General features: G+C 28.0%; 1 protein-coding gene across 1 annotated transcript in view; it reads left to right on the forward strand.

Annotated features, from left to right (window-relative positions):
* LOC100199128 (heparan-alpha-glucosaminide N-acetyltransferase) overlaps positions 1-23,346 on the forward strand; it is a 61,407-nt gene extending 38,061 nt beyond the window's left edge. The window contains exons 14-18 of the mRNA XM_065796259.1: positions 7,464-7,547; positions 7,759-7,833; positions 22,375-22,445; positions 22,675-22,787; positions 22,928-23,346. Coding sequence (XP_065652331.1) covers positions 7,464-7,547; positions 7,759-7,833; positions 22,375-22,445; positions 22,675-22,787; positions 22,928-23,103 — 519 coding nt within the window. The 3' untranslated portion in view covers positions 23,104-23,346. The remainder of the gene's footprint in view (positions 1-7,463; positions 7,548-7,758; positions 7,834-22,374; positions 22,446-22,674; positions 22,788-22,927) is intronic.
* Positions 23,347-24,233: the final 887 nt, after the last annotated feature.

Raw genomic sequence — 24,233 nt, forward strand, 5'->3', positions numbered from 1 at the left:
ATAGTAGTACAGTACTATATTATTGTTTGTTTAACATTAAACATCCACAATCAACCACATAATAATAAGTAATTGATAATAAATAATAGAAAAAATAAATTTTTTTTACTTTTTTAACCTCATTCCAAAATGTGACAAAACATGGCAACCCCTAAATATCATCCGATTTGATTCAAATTTTGGAAAATAATTACTATTGTCATATAGAACAAGGGCAAACTTGAGGACAACTAAAGTTTTGAACCTAAAAATTTTGCATCACCCTAATATATATATGTATATATATGTTTTATAATACTATGCTATTGCTTTACTGTGTGATTGTAAATAGTATCTAATAAGCAACAACAAAATTGGTTGTAAATAGTATATGATAAACATAAAAAAAAGGATATATTATTAATAAACAATAATAATATATAAAAATAATAAGCATAAATACAATAAAATTTAAATGTGGAGAAAAATGAAAATTTAATTAATTAGAAAACACATTTTGCTTTATCTCATTAAGTTGAGTACACTTTGCAAATATTGAATATATTCAAGGAAATGATGATGCTTATATTGAAGACACTCCTGCAGATAAAGTTGTATTTTCTACATGAATACGATCTCAGTGGTTTTATTTGATATACTGGACTCACAAATCTAATGTTAAGTTGTTCACCTTTAGACTCAAGCAAAATAATTTTTAGGACAAAAGTATCCAGAGAACTACTAATTTTATTTAATGAGAAAATTATTATGGCTACAAACTGCAGTACAAAATATGGGTACAAAGTATGGGTACAAAATGCGGTAGTGGTTTAGTGGTAGAGCGCTTGCTTCATAAGCGAGAGGTTCCGAGTTCGATCCCCACCATGTCTCTGGTAGTACCACGCTCAACTTGTTTCTCCGCGCAGCGGCCTTGTTCGTCAAGGTTCGTGTTTCGGAGTTATAGAGTTGAGAGAGAGTTATAACCACAATTAAGTAGCCTCCTCATCTGTAGTGGCCTTTTGGGCCTTGGGGAGGTGAAATAACAACAACAAAAAAAAAAACAAAAAAAAAACTACTAATATGAGAGAGTTTTGGCGCAATAGACAAAAACTTGAAAAGTTTGTTGAAAAAATAGGAAAAACCTGGGTTTTTTTACTTTATCTATGTAACTCACTTAAAAAATATTTTTAGAATAAGTCATTGAAGTTTTATTGTGTATTTAATTTGATGTAAGTTTAAAAATAAACTATGTGTGTTTTCCAAAAAGGAAAAAGATAATAAAATAAAAATAAAACAGCTCATACCTGTAAGCAATGCAGAATGTGAAATAGGCTTTTCAATCATACATATCATTTGATGCACTGTTTAGATTTTGTAAATAGTGTGCCGGGTTTACATAATTTTTTTCACTATTGGAAAGACAATTTAACCTGCTAAAAATAGGTTAAGAAAAAAGTTTATTTTTCAATTTGTTTGAGATGATATTATCTGATGTTTACTAAGCTGTTCAACCTGACCCAATTAGTTAAGTGGTGCAAATGTAAAAGGAAAGTTGAGGGTCTTCCAGTACTTATGCAAGTTTGGGGAGGGGACTACCCAAAAGTGTACGCATGTATACAAGGGGGAAGTGTTAAACACAATGAATATATTTGATCTCTTGTTATCTATCTATCCTTAAACTTGATTTCTTTTTTACAAATTTAAAAAATAACTATTTTATGTTATATAACATAGGTATGTTAAATTAACTAAAAAAATTTTTGTTCTTAAAAATGTTCTTAAAATTTTATGGATTGGGGAGAAGACTGGTTTTGTCATAAATAATCTGTACATACGCAAAGAGGGGGAGAGGGGGTATTTGAAAGTGGAGGAAGGATTTAGGATCTCTTTTCCCCCTACAAGGGGGAAGGAGGTCCTAAATCAGTGGTTTTATTGTGTATGTACTTTATGGATGCCCTTTTGAGCAATCAACAGATAAATTAATATGTATGGTATGCAGGCCTTGTTTTTAAGAGTAAAATGGCGCACCATTTACGTACCCATCAAACCATTTAAGATAAACTCTTCTTATTTAGTGTTTGTGAATTTTAGAGAGTTGATTACAATGAATGTTTTCAATTTGATCAGTTATTTCAAATTTGACATATTAAAGCCTGATAATATCAAGTTTTTATTTTTATCAGTAGATAAATATAAAAACTCAGAGTAATCATAAAAAAATCCATAATTTTAAAGAAAGCGTAAATTTCAACTCTGAAAAATTTGTTCAAAATGATTTTTAATCTTTTTAAATATACTTGTTTTTGTATTAGTACTTGTATAAAGATTTCACTAAGAAATCTTTATATACACATAGAAAACAAAAAAAGTGAAAAAAATTGCAACTAGCAAAAAAAATAACAAAATAAATACTAAATTTGTAAAAACGAAACTTAAATTTTACAAAGACATTTAAGCGCACAAACATTGTTAAAAGTTTACCAATTATGAAGTAACATAAACTAATTAAGATGCTAGTGCCAATAAATAAAGCATTATTTCATCAAGTAATTTGAACTTTTGATTGAATCCTTTATTTTTATTTAAATCAAAATACATATGTTCATTGAATATATACAAATATGAACTCGTGCTTTTTACAATTCTTTTTGATTGCTGGACCTCTTCTTTTGAAAACTTTTCACATACTTAAAAATAGTGCAATATAAATAATTGCTTGTAAGAGCAATAGTTGCTTGTAAGAGCAAGTCTTGAATTATAAATTCTAATTTTATAGACAATAAAAGAATCTTGAAAATTAATATACTCCATAATTCTAAACTTCTGAAATATATCCACATCACTAATGCTACACTGATATAAAATCTGATACATGCTTATGCTTTTTTTGCAGATAACTATGAAGACTTTGTTTCAACCCTCATACTCCTTGAGCTGAAATATGAAAGTTGATAATTTGCTTGTCCAACAAAGTCATAAAAGTAGAAAATTGAGATTCATCAAAGCAATTAAATCATATTTTTCATGTTTATATAATAAAGGACTATGAATAATACAGAAAATCAACAATAAAATCATTTCCAGTGTTAAAATCAACAATACTGCATTCTGTATTTATATCAGAACTAATATGTTAATGTTATTTTCATTTTTTACGACAAGAAAGTTTACAAGATGTACACTTTTTGTTTACCTATATAATTTCGTAAATTTTATTTTTCTTTTATCATTTTTTCCAAGTTTGTCATTGAATATTTAGTTATTCCTAATTTTTTTAAATTACACTAAGCTGGCAAATGTTCACGGTAGCAAAAATCTGATGAAAATAAATCCTAATAACATTGTTTTATTGCACTTTTTTATACACATTTACTTCTGAATTGGTATTCTTTGCATTTTGTATTGTTTGTCCGCAGTTCAATCCCAGAAATCTTTGCAAAAAGTTTATTAAATCTATTTTTAGAACTGCAACGGTACCCTACTTACGTAAGTAAAAACAAAGAAATTTTTATTTTTATTCATGTAACTTTTCCATTAAAAAAAAATGTTCAGCAAAAGAAAAAATATATATGACACATAAAAAAAAAATCATTGAAAAAAAAAAAAAAAAATTCTTTTATTTATCATCTTCCAAGCGCAAGAATATTTATTTAGAAAATTTCTCATAACAAACAATAACAAAAATAATTACTAAATTAAAAAAAACTATATAAATATGAGCTAAAAAAATAGTACACATAAAATTTTATTTTATATTAGCGCCACTTGATATTTTAATTGTTTTGTTTTTCTTTGTTTTGTTATAATGATTAATTTCGAAATCATCCAAAAACATTATCACAAACTTTAAATGACATCTTATAAAGAGTTTATTTTTTTATAATTAATTTTTCTTTAAAAAATTAAAAAACTTTTTTCTATGGATGTAACTCTATTATTAATTTTTAAAACAATATTTTTAGATACCCTTGTTATCAAGATTTTTTAAACTACCTTGATATATTGTATTGATAAATTAATAACATAGTTATATCTATATAAAAAGTTTTTTATTTAATTAGTTATTACAAGTATTTACGCTTGAAGAAATATAGCTTTTGCAATGTCTTTGTTAATATTTATAAGTTTTATTTTGCAAAAGACAATAGTTTAGAAAAATAATATTTTATAATTGTTACATCAGCTTGATTTAATTAGAAGATTGTGCAATATCAAAAAAGTAAAAACAGAAATTTTTTTATAATTTAGTGTCACGATAATTTATTTTATTGTGGTAGTTTAAAAAAGTTAATGTTTGAAAATGAAAAAAAAAAAGTAAAGATAATTTAATGACATCAAATGCACACAAGCTAATGTGGTAAGCCATTTTTATTTAAAAAAAGGCCTGATATGGAACTTAAATAAATTATCAGTAAAACAATTGTTAATAGTAAAATATAAAGATATTGTTTTATACTTATATCTTCAAATTTGAAGTTCAATTTAAAAATTACTAACTTTAAAAGTATATAAATAATGTATCGCTAAATCCTTTTATTATTAAAGTTGTTTCTTTGTGTTCGATAGTTCAGTTTTATTTGTTTATTTTCAAACCTGCTAAACTTACCCCTACTAGACAAGATGTCACATCACATAATATATATATATATATATATATATATATATATATATATATATATATATATATATATATATATATATATATATATATATATATATATATATATATATATATATATATATATATATATAAATTAGTAGAAAATCACTTAACAAAAATTTTTCATTTTACACTGTATTCCTGTAATTTAATTTTATACCAAAAATTAAATTACAGGAAGTCATAATTGTCTTAACTTCTGTAAGTTTTCACACATTTGTGGAGTATGCTGACATTATTATAAAAATAAATCTTTAGAGTTGATTACTTCTGCTTTTTAAATAAAATATTTTTAAAAGGAGGGGGGAGGCTTTAATGTAATTATGTGTATAATGTAATGTGTGTGTATGTATGTGTCTAAACATAAAAAAATTTCAAATTATAGAAAAATTATTTCACAGGAAGTTGGGAATGGTTATAATTAATTATGTAATAACTGTAGTATTTTACAACCAGGAAGTTGCATCAACTACATTAGATAATTAAAAAATCATGAAAAGAATTTTTTAGAATTAGGATAAATTTTGGACTGGTCATTTGTTTTTATAATTTTTTAAAAGGAACTTATTTTCATGTCTGCATTTAGTTATTCAGATTTATTATTCAATAAATTTTCTTGATCTAAATGAGTAATAATTTCAAATTTTTCTTGTAAACATAGTATACATTTTTTGGAAATGTTATTATAGGCAGGCACAGTTTTTAAGATAGACCAGTTTAATTTAAAATTAATATTTTTTTCTTTTAGTTGCCAAATATATTTAGACAGCATAGTCTCTTTTGAGTATTTTTTATGTTTAAAAGATTGTTTGTGGTTGGCATAATGTTTTTTCCATTTGCTCTCGGTTAAGCCAATATATTGTTTATCAGGGTTGTTTTGCGAGGAAACAATGCATTTGTAAATAATATTTTTTGATAAGCATTTGCCATTCCTAGGGCAGTCAAGTTTTTGCTTGACGTTACAGTTTTAGTATTTTTTTCTTTGAGAAATTCATTTCTATTAATCATTGCAAAATTATGGCCTTTTATAATTCTTTCAATACTTTTTGTACAGCTATAGCTTACCTATAATAGTGTTTCTGTTAAAAATTTTGTGCAATTTATTAGAGGGAGGAAAATGTTAGTCAACTAATTTTAAAAACACTTTTACTTTTTTATGTTTGTTGAAACATTTTTGTTCTACGGAGGGTTGAACCAAATTATATTTCTATTTCTGTTTCGCTTTTTTGCAATTTTTGTTTCAAATTTTAGCTCGAAATTTTTAAATCCGCTTTTTTTAAGAGCATCTTCATACACGCGTTAGGAAGAGTTAAAAATATTTTTATTAGAAGAGTTTTAATTTAGTCTATTGTTAATTGAAATAGGAATTTGTTTTAAGATTTGATGGGGATGATTCGAATTTATATTAATATATGATAATTCTTCATTAGGTTTTTTAAAAGGCCTATAAAAATTCTCCGAGAGGTTAAATGTGACATCAAGGAAATTTACAATTTTTAAATTAATGTTTATTTCAATTTGGAAGCCAATGTTTTTAAAAATTTCTATATTTTTTCTGACTTTGTCAAGTTGAGGCCCTGATTTTTTTTGAATTATTATTAAGCCATCATCGCGGTACAGGCCAAATTGATTAAGATAAACTATTTTAGCTATGGAATTTAAAATATATAAGCCTACAAATATATATATATATATATATATATATATATATATATATATATATATATATATATATATATATATATATATATATATATATATATATATATATATATATACATATATACATATATAAATGAGGTCAGCAAATTATTGCTGACATCATTTTTCCTAATTCCGATTGTTGTATATGTATGTATGTATGTATGTATGTATGTATGTATATATGTGTGTGTGTGTATATATATATTTATTATTATTGTTATTATTATTATTATTATTATTATTATTATTATTATTAATATTTGTAATATATACAAAATTAATATGTTAAATTATTTTACCTCAGTTACAAAATTATAACCCTTATATCATTTAATTTTGTAGTATGTCAATAATGAACAAAACAATTGAATTATGTGAACAGAATAAAAATGAAAATAATCACAATAATACAAATGCTTTTTTATTATTTAAATGATTTGAAGTTATGCCAAATGTAAATCAGTGAATAGCAAAAATAGCCTAAAGTTTGCTGAGATTTTTTCTTCCTTAATTTTTTTGAGAGTTGAAAAAATTTTTTTGTTTTGTTTGTGACTACCTTTACTCAAACATGTTTTTACTCAAGTTTTTACTTACACAAAGACTAGGGTCTTTGTGTAAGTAAAAACTTGAGTAAAAATATGTTAGTTTTTTATGCACAAGAAGTTGGGTAAGGTTTGTGAATATAACATTGCGAATATAACTTTGATTATCTTTAAATTTAAGTAAAATTTATGCAAAGTTTATGCAAATTTTTGACTTACAAAAGTATTGTGAATAAGCACCCTGTTTTAAATTTTTTTTTTTTTAATGCATTTAAGTTTATAGTGATATAAAAAAAAAACATGTTCTCCTATTTTCAAACTGTAAGGTATAACAGCCTATATATAAAATCAAGATAAAAAATCAGGAAATAAAACATCTTTAAAAAAAAAATAATATCTGCATTCTTTCGTACTATATATAACGCATTATTAAATACGTTTTTAAATATTCTGTATTATAGAGACTACTTAATATAAATATTTTACTTAATAAATGTTACTTAAGTAAATATGTTACAAATAATGTTTTCATAGTTTTTATTTTATTTTAGTTTGATTATAGATTTTATTTTTTGTAGCGCTTGTATAACTGCATTACATATGACCCTGAAGGGTTGCTGGGCACAATACCATCAATTTTGTTGACTTATTTAGGGCTGCAGGTAATTTTTTTAACTGTTGTGTATGGTAAAACTATTTTTTTGTTTTAACTGTGTTTACTGTGTCTTAATGATTCTTGGATATTTTTTTTTTTTGTATCTTTAGTGATTTTACTTTTTCTTTTGTGTTCTTGGTGTTTTTATTGTAACTTTACTGTAGTTATTTTTGTTGTTTCGAAAAAAAAAAAGAAAAGAAATTCTTTTTTAACTATAGGCTGCACGAACTTTGTTGTTTTACAAAAGCAAAAATGGGCATATCATTCGTTGGTTTATTTGGTCTCTTTTACTGGTATAGTAATAATATTTTATATTATAAAAATTGCCTGTGTAAGTTAACTTGGTATTGATTTTTAAGTGTTGATTTTTTATTAAAGTTTTTATATTGATAGTCAATTTTGATAAAATTGTTAAATGTTAATTTTAGTTACATACATACATACATCTCAGCTCTATAACTCCGAAACACGAACCTTGACGAGCGAGGCTGCTGCGCAGAGAAACAAGTTGAGCGCGGTACTACCAGGGACGTGGTGGGGATTGAACTCGGAACCTCTCGCTTATGAAGCGAGCGCTTTACTACTACACCACTACCGCATACGTACATACATACATACAAAGTATATATATAGAGAGATCAAAAGTTTGTCATTTTGGGTCTTAAATAAAGTGAAATTATATAAAAATTTCAAAAATATGGATTAATTTATAAAAAAAAATCAAGAAAAAAAGTTATAATCTAAAAATCTTGTTGAACTCCCTTTTTTTCAGGGTGTGCAACTCCTAAAAATATTTTTTATGCTAAAATTGTTTAAATCCAGTATTAGTTTATTATAAAGATTTAAGGGTTGGAGAACATTTATTTAAAAAAAGTTTTTTTTTAGAAACACCCTATTCACTATTCTTCATGTCATTTAAGCAACTTTGTTTTCACATTGTTCATAAAAACTTCCAAATAATTGTAGATTTGGCGGTCTCGCCTTGTGAAAAGTGTAAACCAGCCTACAGTTGGCAATGATTGTACCCCAGATCATAATTGCAGGACATTGCTTAACAGAAAGTGCAACATGTTAGGGATGAAAGTATGAGTTAGGTGGGCAGCATGCCTTTGGGCAACATGAGATGTTGCCACATTTTGACAGCTCAATCCTTGTGTTAAGGCAATCATGAATATTTCTTTAAAAAAAAGACTTTTAATTCAGCATGATAAAAGTCTTCAAGTGGAAGTAAAAAAAAAAAAGCCATTCACCAGTAGCATAGCAACAAAAAAAATCCCCCCTCCTCTCCTGCAAAATTTTAATCTTGAATCCTAAATTACTTTGCTGTTCCCCTCCCATCCTCCCTTGACAAAAAAATTGTAGATGGAAACAAAAACCTTATTCTAAAACACTATTTTAAATTTAATGATAAAAGCTAATATGCCAGTACTTGCTGCCACGCTCATGTAAGTCAGTTAATATGGGCAAAATATTAACACTTTTGGAAAAAAATGTTAAACAATTGGTATTTCTTATTTAGTTATTTTTTAAAAATTTCATTGACAGCCATTTATGAGTTTACAAATGTTTCTTTTTTAAATTAAAAGATAAAAACATTTAATTTACCTTGTGCTAAAAAAAATTAATTACAAAAGTTTTTTTTAACAATTTACTGCTCTCCTACTTGTCATTACAGTGCTTGTCAAAATTATCATATTCAATGACATTTCATTCACTAAGAAGAATAAAAATGACTGAATTTTTACAAGGTAGAAGTATGATCAATTGTTTTTATGAGGTAGAAGTATGATCAATCTTTTTTATAAGGTAGAAGTATGATCCATCGTTTTTATAAAATAACATATAGTATTTTTATATTGTTATTTTATTAAAACAATTGATTTTGTTATAGCATTAATATGTTTTCACGTATTTATTTAACTAAAAAGGAAAAAACTATTAAATAAATTAAAAAATAATAATATAAAAGTTAATTTAAAAATATGTTAGGAGAAAATAAAAATATTTTTTTTTAAATGTTTTTTTTTGTAAAACTAGTTTCAGAAGCATCCTAGAATGAAGAAAAAATAAAATAAAAGTCCAGAAGAAGTTTCAAAAACTATCATCAAAAAAATTTAACTTGTAAAAAAATTTTTTTTCATTTTAGGAAAGAACAAGCATATTTGTTTAGAAGAATTCTTTTCATAAATGATATTTCTTTTATTATAAAGTGTGAATTAACTTTCTAAACTATTAGTCTGTGCTAATTTCATTTGCTGAAGCTATTTAAGATGTCAAGAAAGTTTGTTCGTAGGGAGAAGGATAAATATTCTTTGTCACCATTATCAAAAAGCAATATAATATGGCGCCCCGCAATATGAAGAAACAGATCCAAACTGAGAAAAAATCAAAACTTGTACAGTTTTAGATTATTTTGTTGTTGTTGAGTCTAATTTTCTTCTTGTGTTTTTGTGTTTTTAGCTTTTTTAAAATTCCAACCCACCTGTTTGTTAAGAACCCCCCTCCCCCCTCTGTTTATTAGATTTTATAAATATTTCCAACCCTCCCATTTATTAAGAAATATTTCCGACCCTCTCATTTTTAAAAATGGCTGATGTGATACTGTGTTTTAAAAAGAATGACCCAACAGTTAAGACTACCCTCCAATTAGTGTTCTACCAGCCCTCTCTAAAGTTTTTGAAACTATTTTAAATGAACAAACCTTGATATTTATTGAGCCTAGATTCAATAAACTTTTGTGTGGTTTCCGAATAGGTTATGCTACTCAACATGCACTTTTTTTGTTACTTTTTAAGTGGCATAAATGTTTTAATAATGGAGGTGATGTTGGATCAATATTAATGGACCTCTCAAAAGCGTACGACTATATCACGCATAACTCACTAATTTCTAAATTAAACGCCTATGGTTTTTTGAAAGAAAGTCTTAATCTCTTGCTATCTTATGTTTGCGGCTGTAAACAGAGGGTAAAAGTAGGTTCTTCTGCCTCAAATTAGATGGATATATTATCTGGAGTGCCTCAAGGGTCAATCCTTGGACCCATTTTGTTCAATATCTTAACAAATGATTTATTTTTATTCATCCAAGATACGGAACTTTGTAATTTTGTAGATGATAATACTATTTATGCTTGTGATTAAATCTTTGAGAAAGTTATTTTTTGTTTGCAAAAAGAAGCAACCAATACCATCAATTGGTTTCAGTTAAACTCTATGGTTGCTAATCCAGATAAGTTCCAATTTCTTTTAGTTGGCTTAAAAAAACAAAAGAAATTATTGCTAAAAATAGGTAATATAAAGGTTTTTGCCTCAGATAAAGTAAAACTACTTGGTATAACAATTGATAAAGATCTAAAGTTTGAGGTACACATTAAACAGTTATGCAGTAAAGCTAAGGGTAAATGTTTTGCTCTTTCATGCATAAGAAATTTTTTATTCTGTGATAAATCTAATTTGCTGTTTAATGCTTTTGCTTTGGCTATTTTTTCTTATTATCCTCTAATTTGGATGTTTTGTTTAAAAAAAGATGACAAAATAATAAATAGAATTCATAATAAAGCTCTAAGTATAGTCTATAAAATTTCATTTGTCTCTGGATGAGTTATTAAATTTTGACAGTAGTCATTATTTATTTATTTTTTTATTTTAATTAAAACAATTGTAGGTTTTCATTATATATTTTTTTTATTGAAAAAATGTAATTTTTTAGGAAATTTATATATGGGTACTGCTATAAATTACTTTTAATGATAAAACTATCATGTAAAAATAAATTTAATTAGTTTTAATGTTAAAACTAATTTAATTTATTTTTTTCAAGTTGATTTTTATCACATAAAATCAACTTGAAATAAAGTTTTTAAATTAAATTGAAAAAAAAAAAAAATTCCAACTAGAGTATACCCTTTATGAAATCATAGTATATTTTTCAAACTATTTCAACACTTACACAAAAAAATATTAAGTATTTTTGTAAAAATATATATATTTAATCAGTCAGTGAGCCTAAAATATGATAAAAATAATTTTGTTATAATTGCTTTTTATATAATGATCATATTGCTTCAAGTCTGAGACTTCTATGTACAAAAATTATAGTAAAATTATTATTAAGGCTAATAGAAAATCTTATAAAGAGTTTGCATTTAATTTTTTACATTTGCAAAAATTGTTAGTCTGCTTGGACACTTTTTTTTTTTGTTAATTTTTTTTTTAAATATTACTTCTAACAAGGTTTCAAGCAACCACTATTAGAGTTAGAAGTTACTGGAAGAGAAAAGATGAAGTTTATAAAGCAAGATAATGATTAACAGACGACTTGAAAGATTACAAATTATATGAATTAAGGAAAAAGATGAAGGAAACGAATTACAAAGAACTGATGTTAGAGGGAAAAAACTAGACAAATAATATTTTTGGAGCACTTAGGAACAGTCACAGTAAAAGAATGAGACTTAATTGAATTACAAGTAACATGAGAATGAAATTTAGTAGATGGCACAAGAGATGCTAGCACTTTAGAGCAGTGCTCATTTTAGTATTTATAGAAAAGAGAAAGAGAAGCAACATTACAACGATGTGACAATTGTTAAAGGTTGGCTGCAAGAGCAGGTCCAATTATATTTATAATGCATTTTTGCATCTTGTCTAAAGAGAAAGGGCATCATTGGCATTTCAAGATCTGCTCCAGATATGGCAAAAGTATTCGATACAAGGACGGAGTTGAGATTTATAGAGATAAAGAATAGAATCCTGAGTAAGGAAGTGGCCAGCATGATAAAGAGATGCAACCTTAGCAGATATTTGGTATATGGTTTCCAAGAAAGATTGGAAGTAAGATTTAATCCTAGAAAGTAAAGTGTAGATGACTCATCAAGTACATTATCGTTCATAAATATAAAAAGATCTAGATTGTTGCGATAACAATTAGCTGAAAAAAAATTGGATTTTATCTGAGTTCTAATGAGACTAAATTCACCAGCCACTGAGACTAAATTCACTAGCCACTGAGAGCCCCATGCTGTAACAGAAGTAAGATACTTTTCAAGATTAATTGTCCCCTCTAAGCAATTAGAGAGTGTTGGTTTTTTACCATGACAAAAATAAATGGTAGTATTATTGAACAATACCACCTTGGATGTGAGAATTTATGGGAGATCATTGATGTAATTTAAAAAAGATATAGGGCCAAGGATAAAATGTTGAGGAACACCTGAAGTTGCAGGAAATGAAAAAGAGTGCTGTCCATCAATGACAACTTTTGCACTAGATTGGTAAGGAAAAATTTAATAATCTTAGAAATAATCTTACTTAATACATCGTAAGAAAAGAGCTTTTGGGGAAGACCAGCGTTCCAAACTTTATCAAACACTTTGAAAATGTTGAGAGCAATACCCTTAATCACTCCACATCAGGCCTTGTTTTACTGTTAAGCTGCAGGCAATTTATGTACGCATTAAGCAATTTTACAGAGTGATTTTTATTAACCGACTTATTATCATTTTTTAACTTTATTAACCTATTAACTTGTACTGCAAATGTTTATAATATCTTATTTTCTTAAATAAGAGATTATAAATCCTATAATAAAAATAATAACCATGGGTGGGTTATATTCTTAAGATGAGTTATATTCTTAAGCGATGGGAGGGTTAAATTCTTAACTGGTGGGTGGAGTTATATTCTTAAGAGAATGTCACCGTTAAATAAAGAGTCAAATTTAAAATTATTTTTAAAGAGTCGTTTAAAAATAAAAAAACAATGGTAAATATATTAATACAGTTAATGTAAATTTCATTTATGTGTACTAATATTAACTATGCAAGATAACTCTATAAGCAAATCATGAAGCACTGCTACAACAACCATCTATTCACTCAGCACGACTTTCTACCTAAGTGGGGCTGAGTGTCTAATCTACTGAAACATGCAACATTCTGATGAATGCATTACATCGTGGCTATGCCACGATGTAATGCATTCATCAGAATACATAAGCAGTAAGCAATTTTGGTTAAGCGCCTTTTTATCATTTTTAACTTAAATTATTCTATAAGCGGTTAGATGAAAGAAATTAATTTTTTAAAAAACCACATTTACTTTTGAATGACAATCATGTAAAAACATTTGTTACAAAATTTGAATGACAATTATGTTAAATTTAAGCGCTATTTACTAATGAAAAAAACTCAAATAAAATTAAAAACTACAAAAACTTAATCTCAATTAAGCTAATTATTTTTTCGAAATATTTAATAACAAAATTGTTCATAGTTAACAACAATTTTTTTTTGTGTATGAAGTTGTTAAACCAAACCTAAGAAAGAAACCATGAAAGAAATATATTTAATAAAAACTTTTATTTATTATCTCGCGAGCACAAGAATATTTATACAACTTTTGATTGCAACTAAAAAAAACTATTGTAATGATTGATTTTTTTGCTTGAAAGTTAATTCTGATAAAAAATGTATGGTTTAATTAAAAACTAATTTGATAAAATTATATAATTATATTCTGATAAAAATAATAGTAATAATTAAATTTGATCTAAAAAGTATAATTTAATTCTAATTAAAAAAAATATATTTGATTATTAAATATATATTTAAGTTAAAAACTTGAATGTATAAAAATCTATATTTAAGTTTTAAAAAAATAAAGTTAATTCTTGGGTTTAACTTAAATTGAACCCTTAAATGAAACTTATTTATAAAATTTTTTTTTTTTAAAAATAGCTCATTTTTATTGCAATTGTTTTTTCGGTTTTCCTTCCTAAACATTTCTTTATTTTTACTTAAAATTAAATTTTAAATAAACGTGTTCATTTAAATAAGGCTACATCAAAAATTTGCACAAAAGATAAGTTGAAACTTTATTATTACGCAAGTTAAAGCACAGTGATTATTTTTTAATAAATTATATATATAACAATATAATTTCAATAAATGGTCTTTGGTAAAATAATCTTTGCTTTCACAACTAAATCCCTAATAAAAGAATAAACTTATAATAAATAAAGTAAATAAATTAATGTAATTTTTTTAATTTGTTACTTGCTAATTTTTTTAAAATAATAATCATTTTTAGTTGCAATGCCACAATTAGAAATTTAAAAATGAGGGTACAGCTCTAAAACTCAGTTTTATGGTTCTGAGGCCGGCTGGTAGTCAGGTCTTCCGAACCCTGTGGTAGCTCTCAGAGAGGCTGATTCCATCAACAGCTGAAAAATATCTGAGTACTAACAGTGCCATGTTGCGCATGGATGGTGTCCCTGTTTGTTTTTTTGGTGTGCATTATCAAGGCCACATTTGGAGCCCTTTGTTACAGCTTAGGGTTTATTAATAGTAATAAGGCAATTGCTTGGGCTATTAGGCAGTATTCTGAGTACTATCTATGCTTTGAGTCATGTTCTTCAACAAATTTAAAAACAATAAAACACAAAAACCATCAACATCACCAAGTTCTCTAAACCTATCATTCACTAATATTTGTGGTCTTCGAAGTAAATTTTTTTCTGTTGAGTCTTATCTTTTGCAAAGTTCACCAGACTTACTTGCTCTTTGTGAGACTAATTTGAGCTCAGCTGTTTATCTTGTGATTTTAGTATTGATGGTTATCTTCCTTTAATTCATAAAGATTCCAATAGTAACATGCTTGGCCTGGGCATTTACATTCGTAAGAATTCACTCATTTGTTGGGAAACTAGGTTCGAATCCACAGAATATTCTTTTATGTGCTTTCGTTTAGTACCACTTCACTCGATTGTCTACTTCTTTTTAACTATATCGTTCTTCTTTATCTCAAGACTGCACTCTTTTTGATGTTATTTCTGATCAAATTGACCAAGCCCTCTCTCTTTATCCATCAGCCAATATTGTGTTGTTGGTGACTTTAATGCTCATCACACTGAATGGCTTGGCTCTCGTGTCAGTGATTCTGCAGGCGTTAAAGCCCACAACTTTTGCCTTTTTCAATCCCTAACTCAAATAGTCAACTTTCCAACTTGCTTTCCAGACAACCCAAATCATTTACCTTCTCTACTTGACTTATGTCTTGTTTCTGATTCTATTCAGTGCTCAGTCTCTCCACATTCACCCTTCGGTGCTTTTGATCACGGTAGAAATCTTTCATCTTCCTGCTGATAATTGTGCTTTTTACATAACTTCGTGGATTCAGGCTGGCATGGAATCTTTTATTCCCTCTCGACGATACCAGGTCAAGCCTCATTCTCCTCCATGGTTTTCCTCACACTGTGCTGTTACGATTGCCAATCAAAACCGTTACTTCTATATATATCAGCAAAACAATTCTCCAGAAAACAGACGTCTGTTATTACTTCTAGAAACAATTGTAAAAAAGTTTTGTCTTGAATCCTTCCTTTCCAATCGTAGTATGAATGTTGTGCTTGATGAACAGCACTCTTCTTTATATTCTGTAACACTCTCTGATTGCTTGGAGGGGGCATTTGAGCTTGAAATGGATCTCACTTCTGCTAAAGCACGGGGCTCACAGTGGCTGGTGAACTTTAATTCAGATAAACTCAATTTTTTTCAGCCAATTGTTATTGCAATAATTTAGATCTTCCTATATTTATTAGGGCATCCAATACCGGACCAAAAATGGAATACTGGTTTTTTGGTATTAGGTTAAGTGAAAACCGAAATACTACCGGTATTTCGGTTTTCACTTAACCTAATACCAAAAAAAATACCAGTATTTACAATTGCTAAAAAAAAAATTAAGTAAAACCCAAAGCAACAATTAAACGGTTCCAAAACTTTATTTTTTAAGTTAAAATAATATATATAATTAATTAATTTGAGACAAAAAACATAAAAAAGTTATTTATTATTAAAATAGGCCCGCAAAAAGCATAAATTATTTAAAGTTTCGTCATTGAAAGATGATCGAATTTTCGTACATAACATTCCCGATGAAGAGAAAGCCCGTCCAGCTTCTACGCTCATTGGGGGAATAGTTAAAATATAATTGAAGACCAACGTCAAGTTGGTACCACGTGTACTGTCTTCCTCAAATATAGAAAGTTCTTTTCGTACCATTTTAGTCAAATTGTTAATATTTCGCTTTGCTTTTGGTACTGTTTTCATTTTCATCTCATTATTTATGGCGATGTCTAGCTGCTCCTTTAATGTCAAGCTCAAAGGTTCGTCTTTGCACATTATGGTATATTCGTCGTCATCTGTTTCTGTAGGGAATGCTGTAGTTTCAGTTTGTACGGATGAGAGCCGCTGGATAAGATGCACAATTAAATTTACCAAAGCAGTTTTAGTTAGCCGATCAAATATGATATCTGAACCAAAATTATTTTGGGCTTGATCTCCTTTATGAAGATATTGTATGAGATAAGATAAATTTGTGCGCCTTTCTTTTATTCTTTTAATTAAGGAGGTCTTTATATTGTTACTTAATGGTCCTACGCCTAAATTTTGCAGCATAAATGCCAGGGTAGCATCAGCTGATAGTAGATTAGCGTCTCTCCGACATAAAGCCTCTACAGCCAAAGTCTCTGGTAACAATATAGAAACTGTTGATAATATTAATTCTAATTCAGATTCCGTAAAATTAATACTCAAGTTTAAGTCAATCAGGGCTTTTTGAATAGAATTTTTGAGTTAATAAAAACGCTCTAGCATAAAAAGTAAGCTGTTCCATCTGGTCTTATTAACTAATATTAATGACAAGTTATTACCCTGTTCAGTTTTTACATAAACTTGAAGGGTTTCATTTTTTGTTGGTGATCTTCTGAACAGCCAAATTATTTGCAAGTTCATTTGAATTTGGTGAGCTCTGAAAAATCTTTAGTCCGTCTAAATGGTCTTCATTATATTCATCGGAAATCTCACCAGCACTATCTTCATCAGATTCAAAATAATCATCTGTCGTTTCCACAACTATTATTTTATACAAGAAGTCAACCACAGCCAAATGAATTCCATGGGTTAGATAAAGTTGTTGGTTGATGGACATTAATCGGCCTACTTTCTTCATAACCGAAGCACCATCAGTGGTAATACATTCAATATCGCAATCAATTTTTAAGTTGTGTTCTTTCAGTATGTTTTCAATTAACTTAACACACATTTCTGCTGGGAAATGTACATTAACTCTTGCTAAACCCAAATTCCAAAATCTATTTCGAGAATGAACATTAATGTTCAAATAACATCTATTTTTTACTGAAGTCCACTCGTCAAACATAAGACTAAATCGATTTCCTTGACATTAAAGTTCAGATAATTCTTCTATTATTGAATTTCGAATTTTAGTAGCATATTTAAAAACTATTTGGCAAATGGATTCAGATGATTTAGCACACCAAAACCTGGAGCTACCAGCAATTTTCTTAGCTCATTAGATGTTATAAAAACTCTGAATGGCAAGCCATCAGTGGCCGTCATTTTAGCTAAAACATTCGGCAGTGTATCTTCGTCTTCGTTTTTTGTATAAAAAGTTGTAATTTTATTTCTGGGCCTAATGAGTTGCAAATCAGGCGTAGTCGAAACACCGGCAGTAGATGGCAAAGTTGAAACTTCAACTTGATAACGTTTCAATACATTTATTTGGTGAGAAGTCATTAAATGTGTATGGAGTCCACTAGTTGAGCCACCACAGGTCTTCATTTCTCTAGCACATTTTTTACATTTTGCTGCAGCTCCAGACTTTTCGCGCAAAAAGTAGTTCCACACAGAGTTTTTGTCCTGAAGTCCTTTTTTAAAATCTTTAAATACTTTTGGTTTATCAGCCATGGCAGCACGTTTTGAATACTATAATTTGCAAAATATGAAAAATAATATTGAAATACAAAATAAATGAATATTAAAAATTTATAAAAATGAAGATAAAGATACTTATATGAATTTAATATAATTATATGAATTTCATATTGAATTATATGAACTTTTCATATAATTATATTTTATTTCGTTAAATGTGTTATACTTTAAACTGACTGCGAATTATAAACAAAAATAATATAAACTACACATATATACACATCATTTCTCAATCACAATTCCCAAGCAGTCTTAAAAAGCGTGCTTATACAAGCCTATAAGTCATTACTTCCAAAATCGTTTTCTATTTTGAGAAGTCGTTATTTTAAGCACATGCAAACCAGTGATTACGAAATATCAAATATCAGACGAGATTTAAAACATGAAAAAAAATATAACATCTCTATATTATATGAATAAAAAAATATAACTAAATCTGTAATAGAGATGTAGTTATGGATTTATATTATATAAAGATGTTTTTAGGTTTTTTTATCTTGCCTATGAATATGTGTGTGTTAAATATTTATTCTTTTTAAATTTATTCTTTGTCTTTATTTGTTGTTGTTATATTTGCAAATATATATAAAACAAATAAAATGAAGCACAACACAACAAAGTTACAAAAAACAAAGTGAAAATTTTTTTGTTATCCATTTTTATAATCAAAGTTTTTTTCTGTAATATTTTCATGCTTATAACTCTCTAAAAATGTCTGTGTCAAAACACGCATGAAGTCTAATGGAACAGTTTCTGTGCGATGAAAAAAATAATTGAAATACCGGTATATACCAGTATTGAGAACTTGGTATCGGTAATAGAAAAATGGCCGGTAAACCGGGATACCGGTATTGGATGCCCTAATATTTATGAATGGTCATGTACTCGATGAGTCATCTACCCATCATCTTTTGGGATTAACTCTTATTTCCAATCTTTCTTGGAAATGGTATATCAAATCTGTTGCAAAATTAGCATCCACTAAGGTTGCATCTCTTTATCAAGCTCGACACTTTCTTACTCCAGATTCTATTCTCTATAAATCTCAAATCCGCCCTTGTATGGAATACTGTTGCCATATCTGGGGTTGATCTTTTAATGATGCCCTTTCTCTTTTAGACAAGGTGCAAAATTGCATTATAAACATTGTTGGACCTGCTCTTGCAGCCAACCTTCAAATATTATCACATCGTTGTAATGTTGCTTCTCTTTCTCTTTTCTACAAATACTATAATGGGCACTGCTCTAAAGAGCTAGTGTCTCTTGTGCCATCTATTAAAAATCATTCTTGTGTTACTCGTCATTCAATTAAGTCTCATCCTTTTTCTGTGACTGTTCCTAAGTGCTCCAAAAACTCTTATTTATCTAGTTTTTTTCCTTGAACATTAGTTCTTTGGAATTCGCTTCCTTCATCTTGTTTTTCTGACTCATTTAATTTGCAATCTTTTAAGTTGTCTTTCAATCGTTATCTTGTTCTACAAACTTCATCTTTTCTCTTCCAGTAACTTCAAACTCTAACAGTGGTTGCTTGCAGCCTTGTTAGAAGCAAAAAAAAAAAAAAAATTAAAGGTTCATAAACCTTGCTTTTTATATGAAGAAGAATAATGGGATGGTAGTTAGATGAGTCAGATCGCTCACCAGAATTTTTGAAATAGGGATAACAGATGTTGCTTTTGTTTTGTTTTTTGATTCGTCAGCTAGAAAGGAAGACTCTGATAACCACTTGTTTTGAAAGCATAGATAAAAGATTCGGAAAATTCTTCTGCAAAACTATAACAGGTATGTTGTCCGGACCATAAGCTGTAGAAGATTTTAATCAGGAAATCGCTTTAGATACAGAAGCTGGAGTGATGCGAATGTTAAACAATGGGTCAACCTGTTTGTCGGCTGTATCAGATTGGATGTGATTAGTGGAATCAAGAGGCGAAATCGATAAAAAGTTCTTAGCAACCAATTCGGCTTTGTCTTTACACGAGGTAACAAAATCTGAGCCATGTAAGAAAGGAGGAATAACAGATTTGCCCTTATTATAGACACTGTGAAAGATTCCCTTGAAGCCTCTGGAGAATATTTAACAGATTTTTGAGATGAAATCATCCTGAGAATAAGAAGACTTGAGCTTTGGGATTAGACAAAGTCTATTTACAATGGTTTCTAGCAAAAGTAAACAGACATCTGTTTTCTGGAAAATTGTCTTGGCAATAGATATGGAAGTAATGGTTATGATTAGAAATTGCAACAGCACAATGAGAGGAAAGCCATTGAGAAGAGGCTTGACTTAGAATTGTTAAGAGTGAATAAAAGATCTCATGTTAGCATGAATACTAGAAGTTATATAAGAAGTACAATTGTCAGCAGGAAGAGGAAAGATTTCTACCTAAATGTAGTTGTAAGAGATGCGATAATAGGGGGATTAAGATGATAAAGAAGGATAAGGATAATAGTTTTAGAGAGATCAAACCGTGATCAGAAGCACTTAAGGGTAAATGTGGAGAAACTGAGTTGACTAGGATCAAAAACAAATCAAGTAGAGATAGTAAATGATTCAGATCGTCTGGAAAGCAAGTTGGAAAGTTGGCTATTTGTGTTAGAGATTGAGAAAGGCAAAAGTTGAAGGTCTTAACACCTGCAGAGTCAGTCACTAGAACCAAGCCATTCAGTGTGATGAGCATTAAAGTCACCAACAAAACGATATTTGCTGAAGAATAAAGAGAAAAGGTCAATTTGATCAGAAATAACAGAAAAGAGTGCAGTTTTGAGATGAAGGAGAGCGATATAGAACAAAGAGAAAGGTGATATAGTGAAGTAGTGCTAGGCAAAAGCACAAAAAAAAATATTCGGTGGATTCAAACCTAAATTTCTGACAAATCAGTGAATTCTTACGAATGGAAATACCAAGGCCAACTATGCGACTATTGGAGTCTTTACGAATTAAAGGAAGATAACCATCAACACTAAGATTATAAGATAAGACTGCTGAACTCAAATTAGTCTCACAAAGAGCAAGTAGGTCTGGTGAACTGGTGCAAGAGGCAAGGCTCAACAGAAGTAAAGTTACTTCGAAGACCACAAATATTAGCAAATGATATGTTCAGAGAACTTGGTGATGGTGATGGTTTTTTGTGTTTCATAGTTTTTGGTACTTTAGTCATTTTTAAATTTGTTAAAGAACTTGACTCAAAGCATAGATAGTACTCAGTACATTATTTAATAGCCCAAGTAATTGCCTTGTTACTATGAATAAATCTTAAGCCATAACTATGGCCTCCAAATGTTGCCTCGACAATGCACACCAAAGTGCGAACAGAAACACCATCCACGCGCAACATGGCACTGTTAGTACTCTGATCTTTTTCAGCTGTTGATGGAATCAGCCTCTCTGAGAGCTACCACAGAGTTCAGGAAACCCGACTACCAGCTGACCTCAGAACCATAAAACTGAGTTTTAAAGCTGTACCCTAATTAGAAGATAATAGAATGAGTTGCCTAGTCATAAAAATAGAGACACCTGCAAATCCCACACAATTAGTTTAAAAGATTCAGCATTCAGCATCCTTAGCTGGAAACAATATATATAAATAGAACTATGCCATCTTAATAGATGAAGAAGTAATGCGAAGCTGGTCAACAGATTCTGTTTACCCCTTAAGATTCAATCTGTTTACTTAAAATCTGCTTGGTTCTTTAATAGTTCTGCCCTCTCCCCTCTCTGCAACTGCAAGCTTTGTTGACCTTTTTTCTACGGTACTGCATTCAACTGCTGACATCATTTAATTTTAAGTTTTTTTAACATTTAAAAAATTTATTTTTATTCTATGAGCTGATAATGATGTTGACAACAATCCAACAAATATTTCTTATAAGTTTTTATAAGAAATGTTTGCAATATTTGTTTTGAAAGAATTTGTAAAAGAACTACTAGCAAGTTTTATTAAGTGTATTAAAGTTAATTATTAATTAATTGTGAATTTAGTGTGTATAATATGAATCTCGGTGTAATCAATGATATTTTCAGGGTGCATTGTTTTGATATTTTCAGGGTGCATTAGCTATTGGACTTTGTGGTGGAACATTGAATGATGGTGCAATACCAATTAATAAGAATTTGTGGTGAGAACAATTTTATGATGTGTTTTAACTTATTTCATTCAATACACATTTCGTTAGTCCCATTGCACCTTGTTTTTTTTTTTACACCTTTTAGTTTATACAATGCAACTTTTGTTGCACTCAATCGGTTTAATTGAAGTTATTAAGATATTGAAGTTTTAATTATTACTTGTTCAATAAATTACTTTTAAATGAAATTAATTTATCATTAATTTCAATTTTTTTAAAGGTCTTTGTCATATATATTTGCCATGGGATCTACAGCTTATCTTTTGCTTTTGGTTTGCTATATTTTAGTAGATGTTTTAAAATGGTGGAATGGTGCTCCATTTTATTATGCAGGTCTATGTTAACTATTTTGATTTAGTTTTATTAGCAATTTTTAAATTTCTAAAAAAAAACATTTTAATGCATGATAGTCATTATTATTCAATGTTTTGTAATTTATTTTTATGTAAAAACTGTAATTTTATTTACTACAGGAATGAATTCAATTCTTTTATACTGTGGTCATGAGATATTTGAAAATTACTTTCCATTTAATTTCAAAAATGATGACTCTCATACTCAATTGACTATTCGTTGTTCTGTTGGCACTGGTGTCTGGTTAATTGTATCTTATGTTTGTTATTTGCAAAAAATTTATCTTAAATTGTAATTTATAAATGAATTTAACATTTAAATATAAACAAGTCAAGACAATAAAAAATTGTTCATAAGTTTAACAATTTTAAATTACCACATCAGAGATTGTTTTTACCACATATATTGCTATATATTATGTATTGTTATCACACACCACAATCTCATTTTGTTATATATTATATAATGTTAAAAAATATGTATATTTAATTTTTTTATTTTGTAGAAATAATTATAGTAGAAATAAGTTTTTACTAAATTTATAAATATTACTTTTATATATATATATATATATATATATATATATATATATATATATATATATATATATATATATATATATATATATATATATATATATATATATATATATATATATATATATATGTACCGATTAATCAACATCAGTATCGGCTTAATTGGCCAATACGGATTGTGCACTTTTTGCACAATCGGTATTGGCATCAACCTTTTTTTATTAATTTACCGATTTGCATTACCGATGGCATTTTAATATTTTTTATCCTGCATTATGATAATAATTAAATAATAAATAATCTAAACTTTATGCATTACTTAGAATTTTTTGAGAAATTGTTTATTTTGACTTTGTTTACAAGCAAATTTGTTTATTCCTAAAGTGATGTGTATAAGCTTTAATTTAACAGCTGAATGTATTTATACTTTTATTACTATAATGTTGTTTTTAGAATAAGTTTATTTTGTATTGTTTTATTGTTATACTTAAAAGTAACCTAATTAAGCATTGTTATCTATATGTATTCAAGTATTGCCTTCTATATTTCTATATGATTGTTATTTAGATATCTAAATTACTAATAAGTTAATAAAGTTGCAGAATCGAATATATATTCAGAATGGCAGCAGCTTTGTTTGGAAAAGTAATAAAATCATGCAGTTGGGTGTGGAAATAAAATAACGCAATTGGGTGTGGAAATATTTTACTATTTCTCCTGTAGATGCTTCGATTGCAATATGTAGCACATGCAAACTGAAGATTTAAAGAGGTAACAAAGAAAAAAAATCTTTCTTTTAACACAACAAATATGTTGTCTCAATAAAAAACATAAAGAAATAGCAAGCAAAGAGTTGAAACTTAATGAAGTAGAAAACAAAAGGAGAGCA

The sequence above is a fragment of the Hydra vulgaris genome, chromosome 04, assembly GCF_038396675.1.
Source record: "Hydra vulgaris chromosome 04, alternate assembly HydraT2T_AEP".
NCBI classification, from domain to species: Eukaryota; Metazoa; Cnidaria; class Hydrozoa; order Anthoathecata; family Hydridae; genus Hydra; species Hydra vulgaris.